This window comes from Onychomys torridus, chromosome 19, assembly GCF_903995425.1.
Source record: "Onychomys torridus chromosome 19, mOncTor1.1, whole genome shotgun sequence".
Classification (NCBI taxonomy): domain Eukaryota; kingdom Metazoa; phylum Chordata; class Mammalia; order Rodentia; family Cricetidae; genus Onychomys; species Onychomys torridus.
The window spans coordinates 45,815,198-45,835,725 of NC_050461.1; the positions used below are offsets into that span (position 1 = coordinate 45,815,198).

Genomic DNA, 20,528 nt, shown 5'->3' on the forward strand with positions numbered 1-20,528 from the left:
AAATCAAGTCTCAGTTGTCAGTAGGTGACTTCACACTGTTCCCAGCTTGTCTTTTGCTCATTTTTCCAGACCACATTTTAGAATCATCTGTGAGCCAGGCGGCGGCGGCGGCGGCGGCGGTGGTGGCGGCGGCGGCGGCGGTGGTGGTGGTGGTGGTGGTGGTGCACACCTTTAATCCCAGCACTCGGGAGGCAGAGTCTGGCAGATCTCTGTGAGTTCAAGGTCAGCCTGGTCTACAGAGCAAGATCCAGGACAGGCTCCAAAACTACACAGAGAAACCCTGTCAAAAAAAAAACAAAACAAAAACCAAAAAAATAACAAAGAATCATCTGTGCAAGCAACACTTACAGTTGTCTATACAGGACAGCTCTGTTTATTCATCTCTGTGTTTATGTGCATGCATAACTTTGTACATGTACATAGAGGTGAGAGGTTGAAGTCAGGTGTCTTCCTCAAGCTTAGTTTTTGAGACAAGGTTTCTCACTAACCCTAGAGTTTCACCTGCTCCTGTCTCCCCAGTGCTGGGACCTAAGCATGCACTGTCAGCCTGGTTATGTGGTCCTGAAGATCTGAACTCTGTCTTATGCTTGTGAAGCAAACACTGTACCAATGGAGCCATCTCCCTGTCAGGATGCTAGCCTCTTATGTAACTAAGCCTCTTCTATTGGTGGTCAAGAATATGCACAACACTGAAGCAACAACTGCTCCAAGCTGCATGTGGACTGATACTCTGGTGGCTACCCCTGCTCCCATACAAATCCACATACCAGGTAAATTAGGCAACTATAATTATAAATGCATTGAACACTCAAACCATATGGCCAGATAGTGCCAGGCCCAGGTGAGGATGTCCACAGTGGCACTGCTTAGGTAACAAAAAGTAACAAACAACTCAAAAGCCTGTCAACAGAACAACAGATCAGCTGCATCATATTCATTAAAACTACGTAACAATACAAATGAATCAACTCTTTAAAAAGTCATAGAAATAAACATACATTGTGTCATTTATATAAAATTCAAAACCATATAAGATTAATAGCAGGGCAAACACAACTCAAAATGATAATTCCTGGAGGGAAAAAGGACATATGGAATTTCCATAGCAAGTGTTACTTTATCTCTTACACTCTGGCAGGTGCACAATTTACTATGTTTTACATCTTATATACAAGTTTATGGATTATGAAATGCTTCATTTAAAAAGACTGAAAATATGAAAGATGTTAAATATGAACGCTACCATGTATGCCTAACAATAAAATGTGTATAAAAAGTATACACAGAAAATACCCTACTCTTTTCCAGGGCCCCACACCACCAGTGTTAACCTGAAAAGCTGAAATGCTAGCATGGAGATGCAGAGTTGGCTGTGCCAGCAGGAACTCTGAGTGCGTCTGTGAGCGCTCCAAGTCAGGCAGGAGCAGACCTGCTAGCCATCTGCTTCCTGCTCTTCCCTCTTCATCTGTACTTAGATTTTTCTTTGTCTTTGGACTTCTTTGGACTTCTGCTTCGGTCTCTCTTTCTACTCCTTTCCCTTTCATACGGATCTGTCTGGTACTTGGGTTTGTGGCTGTTACCATAGTGACCGTCCCTTTCTCGAGATCGGCTGCGACTGCGGTTCTGACGTCGGTCTCTTTTTTCACTCTTCTGTTTCTCCCAACAGCTTTCTTCATCTTCATAGTGGCCAAAACCCATTTCCCTGTAGATATCCTGTCAAAGAAAAGCAGTTTTAAAGTCAAATAATCACCTATGAGCACTGTCAATTGGTGAAGCCTAGAAAAACCTGCCATTAGCAAGCCAATGAAAGAGCTCAAATTAATTTTATTTTTATTTTCTGTGCTTGGGTGTTTCATCTGTATGTATGTCTGTGAGAGTGTTGGGTCTCCTGGAACTGGCATTACAGTCACAGACAGTTGTGAGCAGCCATATGGTGCTAGAAATTGAGACCCACTTTGCCTACCCAGCAGGCAAGCCGCAGTTAAGTACTACTCAACTTCCTGTAACCTAGTAAAACCCAAAGTTCAACAGTACAAAACCACCTACTGAATTAAGGAATAAGAGGAAACAATTAAACAAATGATTTTCTGAACTGAACAGCAACAATGTAAAGAAGCCAGTTAGAGCACCTTAGGAAACTGGGCTCCGCCAGCCAAGAGCAGCACACAGGGACATCTGAGCTACACCCTGACCTGCGCTGAAGTCCCTGTTAGCAATTATCTTCAGACTACAACAGAAAACACCCATGCTGAGCTTTCTTACAAAGAAGAAGAAATTAATACAGCTACACTGTCAGATCAAAATATAAAACCCAAAAAACTTACTCTAATGTCCTTATGGGGAAAAGGTTAGAAAATGATAATTCAGAATCCAACACTTTTATAGTTACAAACACTATTATTTCAAAACTTTTGTTCTGTTTAAAGGGAGGTTCCAGGGACTGAGCTCATGTCATTAGATTTGCATGGCAAGTGGTTTTTACCTGCTGAGCCATCTCCTCAGCCCTTAAAATTCTTTTAAAACTGCTAACAGCACTTCTTCCTTTTACTGCATGTCAACAGAAAAAGACTGCCACTGTAAAGTTTTAAGTCATCAGAAAGTAGGGAATAGGGCGATGGCTCAGGCTAAGGTGCCTACATACCATACAAGGGCCTGAGTTCAGATCCACAGCTCCCACATGAAAACTTAGACAAAGTGACCTGTGCCTGTAACCCCAGCACTGCGGGAGCAGTGACCAACAGATCCCTAGTGTCCTGGACAGTGAGCTTAGACAATCAGTGGGCTCTGAGCTCAGGTACAGATGCTGTCTCAAAGAAAATAGTATGGAGGACAACAAACGAAGACATTTAACTAGAACCTCTGGCCTACACACACACACACACACACACACACACACACACACACAAATAAATAAATAAATAAATTTATTAATAAATACAAAATTTAAAATATCCCCCAAAGTAGGATTAAAAAAGTTCCTAACACTGGGGAGGAGATGAGCTTAAAACATACCTAGTCTTTGCATGTCTTTAAACTTTAGGCTGAAGATGATGCCCCAACATTGTGCAGAAGCCTCACTGGCTGTTTCTGTCAACTCACATTTTTTTGGAAGCCACTTGCTTGCACTTCCTATTTTATATTTTGCTAGGTAATATTATTTCCTTCTTGGGTCTCTGAGGGAGTTGAAGATTAGATAGTTATAGTTCTCCTTGTTAAGAATTTCAGAGAAGAAACTCACTAAAGAGGTGTAAGTGCATAAATTTGAAAGACATTATAAGATAGTTCTCTGTTAGCAATACAAGTTAGGATAAAAAGTGAATCAGGCACATTTTGGACTTACCAAAATAGGACAGAAAATGGAATGTTTTCTCTGAGTTTGTCAAATGCAAATGAATTAGACACTGTTGAGGTATTTATTGCTTGTATATATTATATATAGTTACTGTGCTTATTGTATATAGTTTTTTATATTAGTTATAACTTTTTTCTTTTTATTAGAATAAAAAGGGGAAATGTGGTGATACTTTATTTGTGCTCAAATATGATATTTTACGTGCATGTTAATAAATAAAGTTGCCTGGAGATCATCTCAAATACAATGTTTATCTCGGGCCTGGATTCACTGAAGGTACATAAGCACAGGTTTGAACATCTGTAGCTAAAAGCAACATGGGCTTTGAAGGCTTTAGTAGAAAACATGTTAAACATTCATAGGAATGTGATATGACAACTATTTTAAAAGACTAAGGTGATCTAGAACTAAATTAACAGAAATTAAGAGAAAGAAGGTAGGCTATAGAGATGGCTTAGTGGGAATGGCCTGTAAGCCTAGCACTGTGGGATGGCAGACGGGAGGATTGTTCAAATTTGTTGGCTACCAGTCAGCTGCAGGTCTGGAAAGAGGCCCTGACACAAAGGACTGGGTAGAGAGTGATGAAGCCTCCTTTAGCCTCCAGAGCATGCATATACACGCGTACAGGTACTAACATGCACACGCACGCGCACGCGTACACGCACGCGCACACAGAGTCATTTTCAAGGGAGGGAGGAGACACTCTGGTTAGATCACTAGAATACTGCATTATGGGTCAATTCTATTAGAATAACCACAGAATTAAGGGGAGAAGAGGAATATGTTCCTGGTAAAAAGAGCAGCAGTAGACTAGTTAGGAATGTAAATCTGATCTAAACTACGGCTCCACTGTTTACTCTATGTGTCAACTACAGGTAACAAGCATTTTCCTTTATAATTTCTTCACTGTGAAATGGGGATAAAGAACTTACCTCACACTTTAAGGGCAAAAAAAGAAAGATTTTATTGCTTTAATTTTTATTTATTCACATGAGGAACATTTGAAAGAAAGGACAAAGATACAGTTTAAAATCTGTAGCAGGAACCGGGTGGTGGTGAAACACACCTTTAATCCCAGCACTCGGGAGGCAGAGGCAGGCGGATCTCTGTGAGGACAGCCTGGTCTACAGACTGAGCTCCAGGACAGCTGGTCTACACAGAGAAACCTGTCTTGAAAAACCAAAAATAAAATAAAATCTGTAGCAGGACATGAATGATGACAATATTTAAAAGAGCTAACAGGCTATAAAAAGGAGAGAGATTATGCCTCTGTCAGATAGCACTGAGGGGTAGAAATGTATGCTATTCACAAGTATATATCAAATATATATTTACTAAAATATTTTTTATCTCTAGGGAGATACTAAGGCCCTGTATTGAAATCTCCAGCATTCACACAAAAGCCAGGTATGAAGTACAACTCTGTAACTCCAGTGCTGGAGTTGAGGAAACAGAAGGATTTTAGGAACCCCTCCAGCCAGCCAGTCTAGCCAAATGGCAATACCAACTTCAGTGAGAAACTGTCTTGAAAATAAGGTAGAAAACTTACAAAAACAAGTGTGCTTAGACAGTCACATTAACATCCTCCTACACACACACACACACACACACACACACACACAGAGAAAACACTATTAAATGAAGATCAACATAAAATGCATCATCACTGCGGGGCAGCAGTGGCGCACGCCTTTAATTCTAGCACTCTGGAGGCAGAGGCAGGCGGATCTCTGTGAGTTCGAGGCCAGCCTGGTCTACAGAGTGGGTTCTAGGACAGGCACCAAAACTACACAGAGAAACCCTGTCTTGAAAAACCTAAATAAATAAATAAATAAATGAATGAATGAAATAAATGAATGAATGAATGAATGAATCATCACCTACAAGAGAAAGAAAAAAGGGGGTGGGATGAGGTTCAAGTTACACTTTGTATGTGTACTATTCTGTAGGTTTTTTCCTAAAAAAAAAAAAAAAAAAAAAAAAGCCCAAACCTCAGAGCCTCACTATGTTGCTCAGCCTGGCTTCAAACTCTTGGCCTTCCTGCTCAGACTCCCAAGCATTACAACTGTAGATGTGTGTCAGCCACCACAGTGTTCAGTTAGATTTTATTTTTGAACCTTATTGTTTTAAGAACTACAAACCATTTAATCTCAGCACTTGGGAGGCAGAAGCGAAGGCAGGTGAGTTTGAAGCCAGCCTGGTTTACATAATGAGTTCTAGGCCAGTTAGGGCTACACAGTGAGATCCTGTCTCAAAACAAAGCAAGCCGGGTTGGGGATTTATCTCAGTGGTAGAGCGCTTGCCTAGCAAGCACAAGGCCCTGGGTTCGATCCTCACCTCAAAAACAAAAAAAGAAAAAAAAGCAAGCCACAAAATAAAGTATAAGCCAAAAAAATGTCTGCTTAGTCCATGAACCTAAAATGGAAACTGAGACAAACTGCCTGCGGTAGGACCCAGTTCCTGTCCCAGCCACAGGGAAGCTACTGTCCATGACTTTGAAGCAGCAGCACCCTGACAGCGCTCATGGAAGCAACGAGACCAGCCAGGACAGAAAATGTCTGCACACTTGCCCACATTTATTGTAACAGCCGGTCTGTCTATGAAGTGTTATCTCCCGTGTCAAAGAAGGAAACTGTGACTCAAAGTCAACCTGCCAAGGTCACGTCAATGGCAAGCAGCAGAGAGATGCCACTCCTCACTCTCCAAAGGGCAAAGCCTTCACTCTGCCCCCCAACCCAGCTCTCGGTCTGTGTCTCTTCCTTGCATTTCCACACTCCCGAGTTCCCTGCCTTCTTCTCACCTTAGTCTACTGAAATCTTTCTCATTCACCAGGGTCATCTCAAATTCCTGACATGAGGCAAAATCAAAGCAGGGGCTATGATGGAATGGCTTTTTTTTTTTTTTTTTTAATTTAACAAAGAGCCAAAACAGGCTAGAAATAATTTCATTGCCATTGTTTTAAGAAATGTGCTGTTCAGGACAGTTTTGAGGTGATGCTTAATTATGAGTACTATTTTTATTTTATATCTACAGTATAGACAGGACATAACCTCAGCCATTAAGTGTGATGTCCTATGTAGTAAATGGATGCAACCCAAGTCATGTTCAGCAAATTAAGTCAGTCTCAGAAAGACAAACTGTATACGCTTTCTCTCATTTGTGGTTCTACATTTTATATAGTCATGTACATATAGATTAAATATAGGAGTGAAACTGTCTAGGTCCCAGGGGACACGGGGACTAATGGGAAGGGCTCGGAAGGAATATTCACAACAGAAAACATGTACATGTAAGAAGATTTAAAATAAAATTAAGAGGCTGGAGAGACTGTGCCTCAGATAGGAGTGCTGAGTGTACACACAAAAGGAACTGTGTTCAAGTCTCTGAAACCACATACAGGTCACAAGCCTGTAGCCGTAGTGCTATAGGGGACAGAGACAGGAGGACTGCTGGGGATTGTTGACTGCCAGCCTAGCTCCAGGTCCAGTGAGACCCTGTCTCAAGGGAATAAGATGCAGAGGGATACAACAGGACACCAAGTGTCCTCCTCTGGCTTCCCTGCATACATAGCCCATGTACATACACTACACATAAATATACATACACATAGTTTTTTTAACTTAAAGTTTATAAAGAGCTAAGGGGCTGACAGATGACTCAGCATTTAACAGCATTTACTGCCCTTTCAGAGGACCCATGTTCAGCTCCCATCACCCATATAACGTTGGCTTGTAACTGCAGGTAACTCCAGCTCCAGGAGATCCAATACTCTCTTCTGACCTCTAATAGCAAGCATTATGTATTTAACAGACATGTGTAAATTAAATAATAATAATAAACCTTTTTTAAAGTGTTCACAAATTAAGCTAGCAACTAAGAAGCAATTTTTTTAATATAGCCACATATTTTTAAGTGAAAATAAGTATCCATAGGTAAGGAGCTCACTCTTGGTTAAAATGTGGAAATGCATAACTGAAATTATTCTGAAAACAATACTGATATCCTGTGGGACACATTCTATAGCCCATTATCCTGTGTGCCCATTCTATAACTCAGAGCAGGAATTACTGTTCAAAACTATCCCTTACTCCTAAATTACACCACCAACTTGCACTGTACAAAGGGATAGGATATTGATTTCTCCATGTGTAAGCCCAAGGTTAGAAATACCTGATTAGGATTTTTGATTGGCATGTAGTCTTCATCTTCCTTCTCTTCAGAGCAGTGGCGTGTTTTCTTTTTGTGTTTTTTACTTGTGTGTGAGTGGTTTGACTTGGAGTCTTCTGCCTGCTCATCTAGCATAAGGTCGTATTTCGCACTGAAGCAATAAATTAAGGACAAATAGAAGAAATAATGGAAGCAACTTAAGAAATATGGGCCGGGCGGTGGTGGCGCAAGCCTTTAGTCCCAGCACTCCTGAGGCAGAGGCAGGCGGATCTCTGTGAGTTCGAGGCCAGCCTGGTCTACAGAGTAAGTTCCAGGAAAGGCTCCAAAGCTACACAGAGAAACCCTGTCTCAAAAAACCAAAAAAAAAAAAAAAAAAGGTAAACAGAGGAGGCCATAAAGCCAACTCTAACTTAAAGCAAATAACATCTCAAAGCACAGAATACCTTTTTAAAAAATACATTTCTAAAATAAGTAACACAGTCTTCATTACAGTCAAGAGAAATGGAAAGGATCCTGGCACCAGCCAGCCAATAACCACCAGGCAAAAATTATAAGTAGGATAGACATCAAAATATATTTGTCAATAATAAAAAAAAAACACCCTAATTTAGAAAATGAGGGCTGTCATCAACTAGAAAAACTAAAGGTATTATTATGAGCCCCAACACCAGAGACACTCTTTAGATAGAAGGTACACTGCATGACTCTTCTCAGGTCAGTTAGGAGAGAATCTAGCAGTAAACAGTCATGATGCAGAAATTCTTGTAAGAATTTATAGCAACTAAAACCAAGTTACATGAAAACAGATATACATATTAGAACTATTTTTAATTATCAGAAAATGAGAACAATATTTAATAATATATAATAAAATATATTTTAGTATCATAGCATGATGTAATATAAAAGGAGTTACTAATAACTACTTTTAAAAGCTAGGAAGGCCCATATGAAAATTAAAAGTGAAAAAAAGCTTAAGTCAAAATACTGTATGGTTGATCCCAGGACTGAGGAGACAAAGCTGGCAGATTTCTATGAGTTTGCGTATGTAGCAAATTCCAGGGCAGCAGAGCTACATAGTGAGACTCTGTCTCAAAACAAACAAGCAAACAAAACCACATAGACATAAGGAATGGCTCAGTAGTTCAGAGTACTAGCTGCTCTTCTAGAGGACCTGTGTTCTGTCCCAGCACCCCTGTCAACTGGATTGCAACTGCCTGTAACTCCAGCTCCAGAGATCTGACATCCTCTCTGGCCTCTTCAGGTACCCACATTCACACATGCACATACCTATCCATAGACACACACACATATAAAACATAATTTTAAAAAACAACTTTTTTAAAAATTTCATTAACATTAATAATCCCAGCTACTCAGAAAACTGAGACAAAGAAGATTAGCCTGAGACTAGCCTGGGCTACAAAGTAGGCCCTGCCTAGGGAAAGAGTGGGAACCCACATACATAAAACAGTAATTTTAACTTCAAACTGTGAAAGATACAGGCTTGAAAGGAAAAAATTAAAAAAAGCACCACTTGTGTATGTGACAGAAGTGAGCAAATCTTTTCTAATTTTATATAAAATAGTACTTAAATTGTAATTGTAATTGGAGCCAAGGGTGTAGCTCTGTGGTAGCAAGCTTGCCATCATGTAGAAAGCCCTGGGTTTGATCCTAGCACAATAATAATAATATTTTAAATCAGAAATAATAAATTTCTCTAATGTAATATAAAGTCTTAGAATAAAAGAAAGCATAGGGCTGGAGAGATGGCTCAGAGGTTAAGAGCATTGACTGCTCTTCCAAAGGTCCTGAGTTCAATTTCCAGCACCCACATGGTAGCTCATCAACCATCTGTAATGAGATCTGGCACCCTCTTCTGCATACATAATAAATAAATAGATAGATAGATAGATAGATAGATAGATAGATGGATAGATAGATAGATAGATAGATAAATCTTAAAAAAAAAGAAAGAAAGAAAGCATAAACTGAGCAGTGGTGGTGCACACCTTTAATCTGAGCACTTGGAAAGCAGAGGCAGGCAGATCTCTTTGAATTTGAAACCAGCCTGGTCTGTAGAGTAAGCTCTGGTCTATATAGTAAGCTCTAGGGCAGCTATATAGTTAGACCCTGTCTCAAAAAATAAGTAAGAGAAGGCATAAACCTAGTGTAAAAATAATCTCTAAGTTGCTCTCTGTAGGTTGACTTCTGGAATGTGAGGAATATGAGGAAGCCTAGCACAAAGTGTTATTTTAGTTGCATCTGGGACTAGAGTTAACATGGACATGTCCTTTAAGGACCAGAATCTAATGTCTGTTTGTTTTTTTTTTTTTTTTTTTAATGTTTGTTTTCATAGTAGCACAGTTTAGGCTTTTCCTGTACATATCCCATATATATAAACGACCAAAAAGTGAACAATATCCTTTTTAGCTTTCCATAAGATAGCCAGAGATAGACCACCAGTCCCGTTATTACTTCATTATCTACAATTTCTTTACTCTTTTATACTATGTCTGATTATTTCCAGTGTTCTTCAATCTAAAGGTCATAATTCAGCAATGAGATGTAGAATTTATGGTTCATAACTAACAATTTTGGAAGTCACGTAGAATAAGAAATAGAGAATAGCACCTAAAAAAATACTGTTAGCTGGGGGGTAGCTAAGTGGTAGAGCGATTGCCTCATATGAGCAAAGTCCTGGTTCAATCCCAAGCACTGTCAGAAAAAAAAGATAAAATTGTGAGATTTTGTTTCAGTTGTGTGTGAGGGGCATGTGTTTGAAAAGGAGGATATATGATTGCACTAGGTAAGACATACACTTGATTTTTTTAAGATGAGGTTCTTAGTAAGTCACCAAGCCTAATCCTGAACTAGGGTCAAACAATCCTGTCTGGAACTTCATGCATGCACCCCACCCTCTTAAACTTTCTAAATGATGGGTAAAGAAAACAGCAGCAAGGGTTAGAGTAAGCTCAATTAGTAGAGTGGTTGCCTAGCATTCATTAAAATATTTTGGTGCTACAAACTTTAAAATAATACGTTGACTTCCTTATAGTCAGAACAACCTCCATGGTAAACATCTCTGCGTTATGCTCTGTAGCTGCATTTCCTTTATTTGTCCTTTACACTCCCCTCTTAATGATTAGCCTAAACTTAACCTCACAGATGTCAAGGTAACATGTGCACATATCCATCTATGCCTTTTATGACTCTAAGCTTTAATCACATGCCTTCTAATATCCTTTTGTAAGGACCGACCTCAGCTTGTTGGTCTGGCTGCCTGTGAAGCCTCTTAGGTTGCTGCTGTCAGCTCTCTTCAGACTCTAACACATCACAACGTTTTGTGCAGACAGGCAACACATTTTAAAGCATGAATCTCTAAAGGTCAACCTGATACTCATCTCTCCTTGATGAATACTTGGAGAAGACATGCCTATGTAACACAGGAAAAGAGAACTCCTTTCCATCAACAGAAACTAGGAAACAAAGATGCCATTTACCAGACAGGATTGCCAAAGAGATGACCTTTGCAATGTGTAGAGTGATAGATTTATAATGGGAAAATCAGTCAAACAAATAAAAATGACATAATGCGAACAGTATGTTTCACTGCTTTTTAACTTGTCTCAACGTAAAACTTGGAAGAACCTGAATTACATGGTCAAGTCAATAGAATTGTTTTTAATCCTATAAATGTCAACTCTTGCACTGAGCAAGAAGGAGCCCTAAACAAAGCTTTAGCAAATCTTTGTTGCTAAAATGACAAGGTATTATGCAGAAAAAAAGCAATCTAATTCTGTGACAAAGAACTACAAGATTTTGTTATCTGGCTAAGGAAATTAAATATAGGAGAAGGAATAACACAAAACATTAGTATATATAAAAATAACAAATTTACCTGAAGATCATTTGAGAACACTGGGTAAGTAGGAAGGTATTTAATGTAAGAGTAGGAGGTAAAATATTTAGGCTTAAGTTTCTTTCAAACCTAACTTTCTCCATAATACCAAGTATAATGAAAAAGCCAAGTCTACGGGAGACACTGGAAAGCTGTGACCTTCACCGAAGATCCACACAGTGGACGGATGTGCACACGATTCTTGTAAAGGATACTCCTGTTTGGGCTTTACTTTTTCTTTCAGAACCAAATTGGATGGTTTATCCTGTTCCTTTTCATACTCCTTGAAATCACTCTTGGTGTACTTCCCACCTATTTATTAAGAGGGGAAAAAATTAGTATCACATAAGGAAACACTAACAAGCTTATAAATCACAAAGGGCTACACAAGGCACACACGGAGAAGCAGAAGAAATGAAGGACAAAAGAACACAGCAAACCTGTCTCTGCTGTTAGTTTAGTTCAAAGCGCATGTTCAGTTTTCTTGGTGGTCACATGCTGCCATCTACAGACATATATGAGCATTACAACATCCAAATCAAACACCCATACTACACTGTTCAAACAGTGCATCGAGCCAGCAGCTAACACTACACCTAAACAGACATGTAATTTCCCCCATAAAACTGTAATTATATAATATGTAAAAACACAAGTGGCCAGTCTGGCAAAGAATACAGGGATGGACACCATGCTAATTTCCACCATTACTTTATCAGTCTGGTGAGACTGGTGTGCCAAGCTGGAACAAGCTTCTCCTTCAACCACAAGAGAAGCTGACTCTTCAGCATTATGATCCAACTGTGAACTAAAAAGTTCTCTTTGTGGATCAGAGGAAAATCTACGCCCTCTAAGCAGTGGGCTGAAAATGAATTTGATCTATAAACAAGAAGACAAAGAGGGAGGCCCTGGTTGGGAACCCTGCAGTGTGTGCTGAGGAAACACACAGCACGGCTTCTGGTGAGGTGAAGGCCGTTGTGAAGGGACAAGGGGAGGAAGAAAGTTCTTCACAGAGACCAGATATTTATCTGGGTTTTTATAGGCCTTAATAAAAAATTTTTTTAAAAATCCATTCACTTTCACAAAGCACTCAACAGAGCACTGATGGTGTATTTCAACAGCAGGGAGGAATCACAGGAGAAACGGAGAGCACAGGACCACCATCCAAGTCACTTCTTCTGTCAGAGACCCAGCTTCCAGGGCCTTCCAGCTGCCAGCTCAGGTAACTGACTTCTCCCTCTTCTAAAGCCTACCACCTGCCACCAAACAGCCCTACTTTTCCCTATTTTTAAATGCAGTGGAATCACGGGAAACAAGTTACAAATGGCATAGAAAGAGTAATCTTGAGGCTGGAGTGATGGCTCCATGGTTAAGAGCACTGTTCTTGCCAAGGACCTGGGTTCAACTCCTAGAACCTCCATGATGACTCATAACTCTCTGTAATTCCAGTTCCAGAAAATCTAACACTTTGGTCTCTGCCGGCACCAGGCATACACATAGTGCACATACACATGTACAGGCAAAATATTCAGACATATAAAATGAAAATAAATAAATCTTTTAAAGAAGAAGAAAAGGAAATCTTCATTTTCCTAGGAAAATGTGGCACTACATGTGAATAACTGCCAAAGGAAAAGCTTCTTTGTTGTTGCTGTTTTCCTTTTCTGAAACAGGGCCTTAACTATGTAGCCCTGGATGGCCTGGAAGCGGCTATGTAAACTCATCTGGCCTCGAACTCACAAAGATCCACCTCCTCTGCCTACAACACTCAACCCTAAGTGAGACCCCTTAAAAACAGGGTTAAAAATGATTTTTAAGACTCAGCTAGGAATACAGTCCAACGACACACACATCCTTAGCACCTGTGGGACTCCTGTGCCCAATCCTTGGCACATATGCACAGGCACACACATACGCAAAGTTCACGAGATAAAAAATTCACAACTAGGGTGGGGAGTCAACACTTAGAATCTTAACATTCAGAGGACTGAGGCAGGAGGACACTAAGTTTGAGGCCAACCTAGACTCCACAGAAAAACTATGTCTCAAAATAATTTAATTTAATTTAAAAATCTGAAACTAAAAAAATATAATAATAAAATAAAAAATAAACTCATGATCCAGCATATAACAGATCCAAACTTTAGTTTGGCATGCCTGCATCAGGGACTTACATGTAGAGATACAGCAGATGTGAGCAATGCCACACACACACAGCCCGTGGAGGAGCTCAGACAGTAAACGATGACACACATTTAAAGGAGGACCGAGTAGCCAATGAAAAGAACAAACTAGCACATATACTCATATTAAACGCGCTCTGAAGACACATTATCAACGGGGACTCTAAGATACTGAGTAATGTAATCTGTATCCTTTGAACGCTTCTTTTTAAAATGAGGAGGGAAAAACATATGCATGTGTATACAAAGAATGGCTGTAGAAAGAACAGGCAACTGGTTACTCCTGGGAAGAGAAACTGGGAAGAAGAGGAGTGGAAGAGAATTTTATATAACAACAACAACAAGAAACAAAACTTTTAAGAAGGTTGCATCTAAAAGAATCAAATTATCAAAAAAGTCATAATTATTTCAGAAATAGATCATGTCTTCAATGGGAAGTTTGAAATAGCTTACAATATAAGCAAACACTAAAAACAGGCATTATCATCCGTCAACACATATATACACACACTCTAGATAGCAGCTTTACAAAATCCTAAGTGACCTGAATTCTATTAACATTCCCCTTAATTAACAACACAAAATTAAAGCACTTATATATGTATTTACACACACACACACACACACACACACACACACACACACACACACACCTATCCCTGAAGCAGAACATCAATAAAAGGAGATAAGCCAACATACCTTTCCCTTTCCACTTAACCTTTGCAACAGACTGGCTAAAATCCACATGTATTCTCCTGTCATCTATAAGTACATTATCCATTTTGAAGAACGCTTTTTCACAATCTTCTTCCTATTAGTGATTACAAAAACTCAAGCATGAATGTTTATAGGAAAGATTTCTGCAACTAGAACAAATACTGTAAACACAAAAAGGCTATTATTACTAAAATTAATATTCAAATACTTATTTACCAGATATTAAATGTATTGCATCTACTATCTCAATTAACCTTGGTAATAATCTTTTGAGGCTCCATCTATTTATCATCTCCATTATCTCAATGAGAAAACATTAGTTTAATGAGGTATAGTATAAAAGCAGCCAATGGTCGGAACCATTATTTGAACTGAGGCGGTCTGACTGTAGGGGACACACATACACTTACCACCTGGGTGATACTAGTCTACAATGCTAGTTACTCAAAACTCAAAAATACTATATCCCCAAAGTGAATGTTGTCTTCATAAATTTGGTGTTAAAAGTAATTTAGCAGGGGTTGGGGATAGCTCAGAAGTAGGACACTTGCTTACCATGCACAAAGAACGGCTGGGATCTCTAGAACCAAACAAAAACTTCTGGCAAGCCAGGCAGTGGTGGCACACCTTTAATCCTTGCACTCGGGAGGCAGAAGCAAGTGGATCTCTGAGTTTGAGGCCAGCCTGGTCTACAGAGCTAGTTCCGGGACAGCCAGGGCTATACGGATAAACCCTGTCTCGAAAAACCAGAAACCAAACCAAACCACAACCAAACCCTAGAAATTTGGCAGCAGTATCTGGATCTAATGGGGGACTATGACCATTTTCAAAATCAACTTAGCATGACTGGTCATTTGTTTCAATGCAGAAATATTTTTGTAATTGATTACAGAATGCTGGCCTAATGAAATACTCCATAATCAACAAATGAAATGTGAGTTCAAGCCAGCCTGGTCTATATAGAGAATTCCATGCCAGCCAGGGCTACATAGTGAAGTATGTACTATCTCAAAACAACAAAACAAACAAACAAACAAAAAGTTAAGGAACTCACACTACAAGATGTCTAACATAAGCATGGCACCAGCACCTAGAACCAGACTTTAAACACATATGAATGAATGCCTGAACAAAAATGGCCCCACAGAGCTCTGAGAACAGGAGCTTTAGTGGGGCTGAGTCACATGAGTAAGACAAATGAAGCACAGTGGAACACAGAGGCACAGACCCTACAGCAGACCCTACCTCACAGCATGGTTTATGAAAACAGTAGAGAGGGGCTGAGGAGATGGCTGGCTTAGTAGGTTCTCTGCTTTTGTAGAGGACCTGTGTTGGGTTCCTAGCACCTATCAGCTCAGAACCACCCACAACTCCAGTTCCAGTGAGTCCAATGCCCTCTTCTGGCCTATAAGAACACCGGGCACAAAAATGGTGGTGCACATGCATACATACAGACAAAACATTCATATACATAAAATTAAATAAATCTTTAAAAAGAGTATAGAGAATATCTTCAGGTCTTTAGAATAAGCAGAATTTTTAGAGGCCATGTTGAGAAAATATTGACAAATGGGGCAAAGTTAAAACTATTACTTTTGAGTTTATCAAATGATACCATTAAGAAAGGAAATGAGGGCTGGAGAGATGGCTCAGCGGTTAAGAGCACTGACTGCTCTTCCAGAGGTCCTGAGTTCAATTCCCAACAACCACATGGTGGCTCACAACCATCTATAATGAGATCTGGTGCCCTCTTCTGGCCTGCTGGGACACATGCAGGCAGAATGCTATATACATAATAAATAAATAAATCTTTAAAAAAAAAAAAAAGGAAATGAAACACACACACACACAAAAGATGGGCCAGGCAGTGGTGGCACACGCCTTTAATCCTAGTACTCAGGAGGCAGAGACAAGGGGATCTCTGAGTTCAAGGCCAGCAAGTTCCAGGATAGCCAGGGCTAGGCAGAGAAACCATGTCTCAGAAAAGAAAGGAAATGAGAAATCCACAGAACAAACGATATGTATGTATGATATATGATATATATATAACATATTAAAAAGAGCTTGCATTCATAATATAAAGAGTTCCTGAAAGACAATAAAAGGCAGGATACGCAATAGGAAAGCAAGCAAGTAACCTCCTAATAAATAATCTTGATGGCACAAAAGTGGAGTGAAGGGCAGACAAATCTTGCATATGTTCTTCGTTTTACAAGTGCATTTGGGCCAATGAGATGGTTTAGCAGGTTAAAAGTGCTTGCCACACAAGCCTAACAACCTGAGTTTTATCCCTGGAACCCAAGAAAAAGCCCAATGTGGTGGTGGTACTACTCATCTGTAATCCCAGCACTAATACAGCAAGATGGTAGGTAGAGGCAAGAGACTATTGGTAGCTTAGGGTCAGCTAACCTCAAGTATGCAGCATGGCAGACAGAAATGAGACACCTTGCTTTAGAACAAGATGGAAGAATAGAATCAACTCCCAAAAGTTGTCCTCTGACCTCCACGTGCAGGCTGTGGTATGTTTGTATCCCCCCATACTAATAGCAACAATAATAAAATCTGGGTTTTCAGATATTATTTTTTATATGTACATTTGCCTGACTATATGTCTGTGTACCACTTGTGTAGAATGCCCGTTGAGGCCACAAGAGGGTGGTGGAGCTCCTTGGGCTGGAGTTACAGACAATTGTGAACTAGTATGTAGGTGCTGGGAATCGAACCCAGATTTTTTGGAAGAACAACCAATGATCTTAACCACTGAGCCATCTTTCCAGCTCCTAAAATTTGTTTGTTTGTTTGTTTGAAGTATATCTGAGCTGGGGAGATGTTTCGGTGGATAAAAGCACTTGCTGAACAAGTATGAGGGCCAGAGTTTGCCTCCTCAGCCATCGAAATGCCAGGTGGGTGTGGTAGACGACCTATCAGAAGGTGGAGACGGGCTCTCTGGAGCAAGCTAGCCCAACCCATCAGCAAGCCACAGGCTTAGCAAGATCCTGCCCCAGTAAACGAAGTAGTGAGCAATTAAAGTAAGATACCTAGGATCAGCCTTCAGTTCCATATCCCCAAACACACACACACACACATCCAAATGGTAATGAATGTGAGGAGAGAACAAGTACTCAAGCAGGGAAGTGTGAAACAAACCATGATAAAGCATTACTACAGAAGCTGGAGAGCAGGTCATCAGGGAGCTTCCTGCTTTTGCAGAGAACAGTTTGGTTGCCAGCACCCATGTTGGGTGTTCACTCTCTGCCCTAAAGCTGACCTGAACTATGTATCCATAGAAAATGACCTGCCTGCAGGAAACTGAAAGACAGAGCTTTCATCAGTCTCCATGCTACAAATGAAACATTACTTGTAAGCAATAATAATAGATGTCGATGAGAGAACAGTCAGATTGATGAAAAGCTTCTATTGTAAGCCAAAAGTAAAGCTCTCTTTTCTGCTGGCACCAATAAACCTTGACAAATATAAATTTTAGTATATATGACACAGTATCTAGGTATGATCTGCTACATGTATGCTTTTCCTAATCCTCCATTATTCATCTTGAACCCCCAGGATTTAACACAGTGCCTAAAATACAGAAAACATTCAATAAATACTTTGGAATCAATATAACTTGCAATGAGGCATTACTAGACACTAACTGGCCCAAAGCCACATTTGAAAACAAAACAAAACAAAACAAACTAACAATAAAACCCAGCGTAGATGGCTAAACTCATTGGGAACAGTGCCAGACACATCCACACTCAAATCCTAGCCAGGACATCCAATAGGTCCATGATGCTGAATAGCCACAGGACCACCCTCTTTTGCTTTGGCTTTGGCTTTGGAAAAAAAGATAGCATCCATCTCCTAGAGTTGCACATATTACATACAGGAAAGTAAGGAAATGTCTGACTTGAAGTAAGCACTCAGCCAACCAACTCTCATCACCATTGCAGACGGAGCAGCAGCTCTCTCAGCCAGTCCTCTCACTCACTTCTAAGGGAGGAAAAGCCTCAGGAAGAAGAGTAAGTGAGTGAGCGCTGCCCCGTAGCTGGCCAGTGACCGAGCCTGGATGAATGTCTAGATCTTAAGACTCCCTCATTTTCTTTTTCCTGGTACTCAGGTGTATAATAAACAGTCTGTGAAGAACTTTTTCTAAAACAATTATGTTCAGACAAATTGTGCCTGAACCCACAGTAAACATCATATGTAACATCATATGTAACATCAGTAAATGTCGAATTTATTCCCAATGTAAAGTTTTGATAAAGTTAACATTCGTAGATGTCTAAAGAAAAACACAATACTAAAAAAACAGTACTACAATTTTTCAATTTTAAGATTCTTCAAGTTCGAGGCCAGCCTGGTCTACAAAGTGAGTTCCAGGACAGCTAGGGCTGTTACACAGAAAAGACCGTGCCTCAAAAAACAAACAAAGACTACTCAAAACCAAAACAGCCAGGTGCAGTGGTGCACACCTCTGGTCAGACACCTGGGAGGCTGAAGCAGGAAGATAATTAGTGTGACATCAGCCAAGGCAACACAGCAAGAACCCATCCTCAAAACACAAATAAATAAGAAAAAAAACAAAATCTGGTATATTTAAACTATGACATACCTTTTCGAATTCAATAAAAGCATAACAGAGGGATTCTCCTGTTTTCCAATCTCGGATAACTTCACAACTGAAAAAAGAAAAAAATGGTTTTGAAAAGTCACTTAAAAAAAAAAAAGAAAAAGAAAAAGAAACTATTTGCTCCTATTCTTCAAGCCAGAACAAAATAAGCCAGTTACTAATCTCAGAGATGGCTTCAAAGTTTTCAGTAACAATTCTATTTACACACACACACACACACACACACACACACACACACACACACACAGCTCATTCATCCAGTAACTGAATTATCTAAACTCTATTCCAAATACACAAACTAGGCTATAGTGGTGGAGGTGGTGGCAGGCTTCCTTTTAACAAAAGTAAACTGCTAAATTCTTTCCATTTAAAAATTATTCATTTTTACATTTCTGAGACAAGGTCTTGTGTATCTCTGGTTGGCCCAGTACTCACTATAAAACCCAGGTAATCTCAAACCCACAGCAATCTTCCTGCCTTGACCTTCTATGTACTGAGATTAAAGGTGTACACTATCATGTCCAGAAAAAACTTAAATCCTAAAGTCCTTTTTAGTCTAAACATAAAAGACTTAAAGAATATGTTACATATATAAGTGTTTATTAGTATGTTTATGCTTTTGAATTTGATACAAGGACCCACTATGTAGCCCTGGCTAGCCTGGAACTCATTATATAGACCAGGCTGGCCCTGATCATAGAGATCTTCCTGCTACTGTCTCACAAGTGCTTAGATTAAAGGCACGAGTCACCACAATTTAGGCTTTGGGTTTTTATGAGGCTCAAACACTGTAAGTACAGTTACCACACAGAACTAATTCGCCAAACAATATCAAGGGAAAAAGTCAAGAAGGTAGAGTTGAAAATGGCTGGCTTGTCTCTCCCCATGTATCATATGAACCATTTTTAAAACATTAAATGAAAGAACATCCTAAATGTAGGACATGTTAATCAGTTAGAAAATAGTCTCCTCTGACTAGCTTTGCATATTTTTGCATTAATAATATAGGGGAGGGGCCGTAAGATGGTTCAGACAGTAAAGGCACTTGCTCCTGGGACTGATGACCTGAGTTCACTTCCTGGCACCCACATGGGAGAAGAGAACCATCTTAGCTGGGAGGTGGTGGCACTCACCTTTCATCTCAGCACCCGGGAGGCAGAGGCAGATGGATCTCTAAGTTTGAGACCAGCCTGGGCTACAGATCAAGCTCCAGGACAGCCAGGGCTACACAGAGAAACCCTGTCTCAAAAAACCACAAGAGAGAGAAAACTATCTCCTACAAGCTGTATATATTTTCTAAAAAGCTAGTACCAGTTCATTTTTTCAAATAACAACAACAACAACAATAATAATGGCAAGAGAGATGGCTCAATGGTTAAGAGCACTTGCTGCTCTCTGCCAGAGGACCCAAGCTCCACTCCCAGCAACACACCAGGTGACTCACAACTATCTATAACTCTAGTGCCCTCTTCTGCCCTCCAAGGACATCTTCATACATGTGGCATATATTCACACAGACACACATACTTTAAAAAAATAACATTTTAAATTAAATACTCAATGATTAAAAAATGA

At 39.8% G+C, this 20,528-nt stretch overlaps 1 protein-coding gene across 1 annotated transcript in view; it reads right to left on the bottom strand.

Annotated features, from left to right (window-relative positions):
• Nucleotides 1-281: 281 nt before the first annotated feature.
• Nucleotides 282-20,528, bottom strand: part of Ppil4 (peptidylprolyl isomerase like 4) — a 34,781-nt gene continuing 14,534 nt past the window's right edge. The window contains exons 9-13 of the mRNA XM_036169111.1: nt 18,936-19,002; nt 14,303-14,414; nt 11,636-11,732; nt 7,523-7,670; nt 282-1,713 (exon numbers count right to left, since the gene is read on the bottom strand). Of these exons, the coding sequence (XP_036025004.1) occupies nt 1,462-1,713; nt 7,523-7,670; nt 11,636-11,732; nt 14,303-14,414; nt 18,936-19,002 (676 nt within the window). The 3' untranslated portion in view covers nt 282-1,461. The remainder of the gene's footprint in view (nt 1,714-7,522; nt 7,671-11,635; nt 11,733-14,302; nt 14,415-18,935; nt 19,003-20,528) is intronic.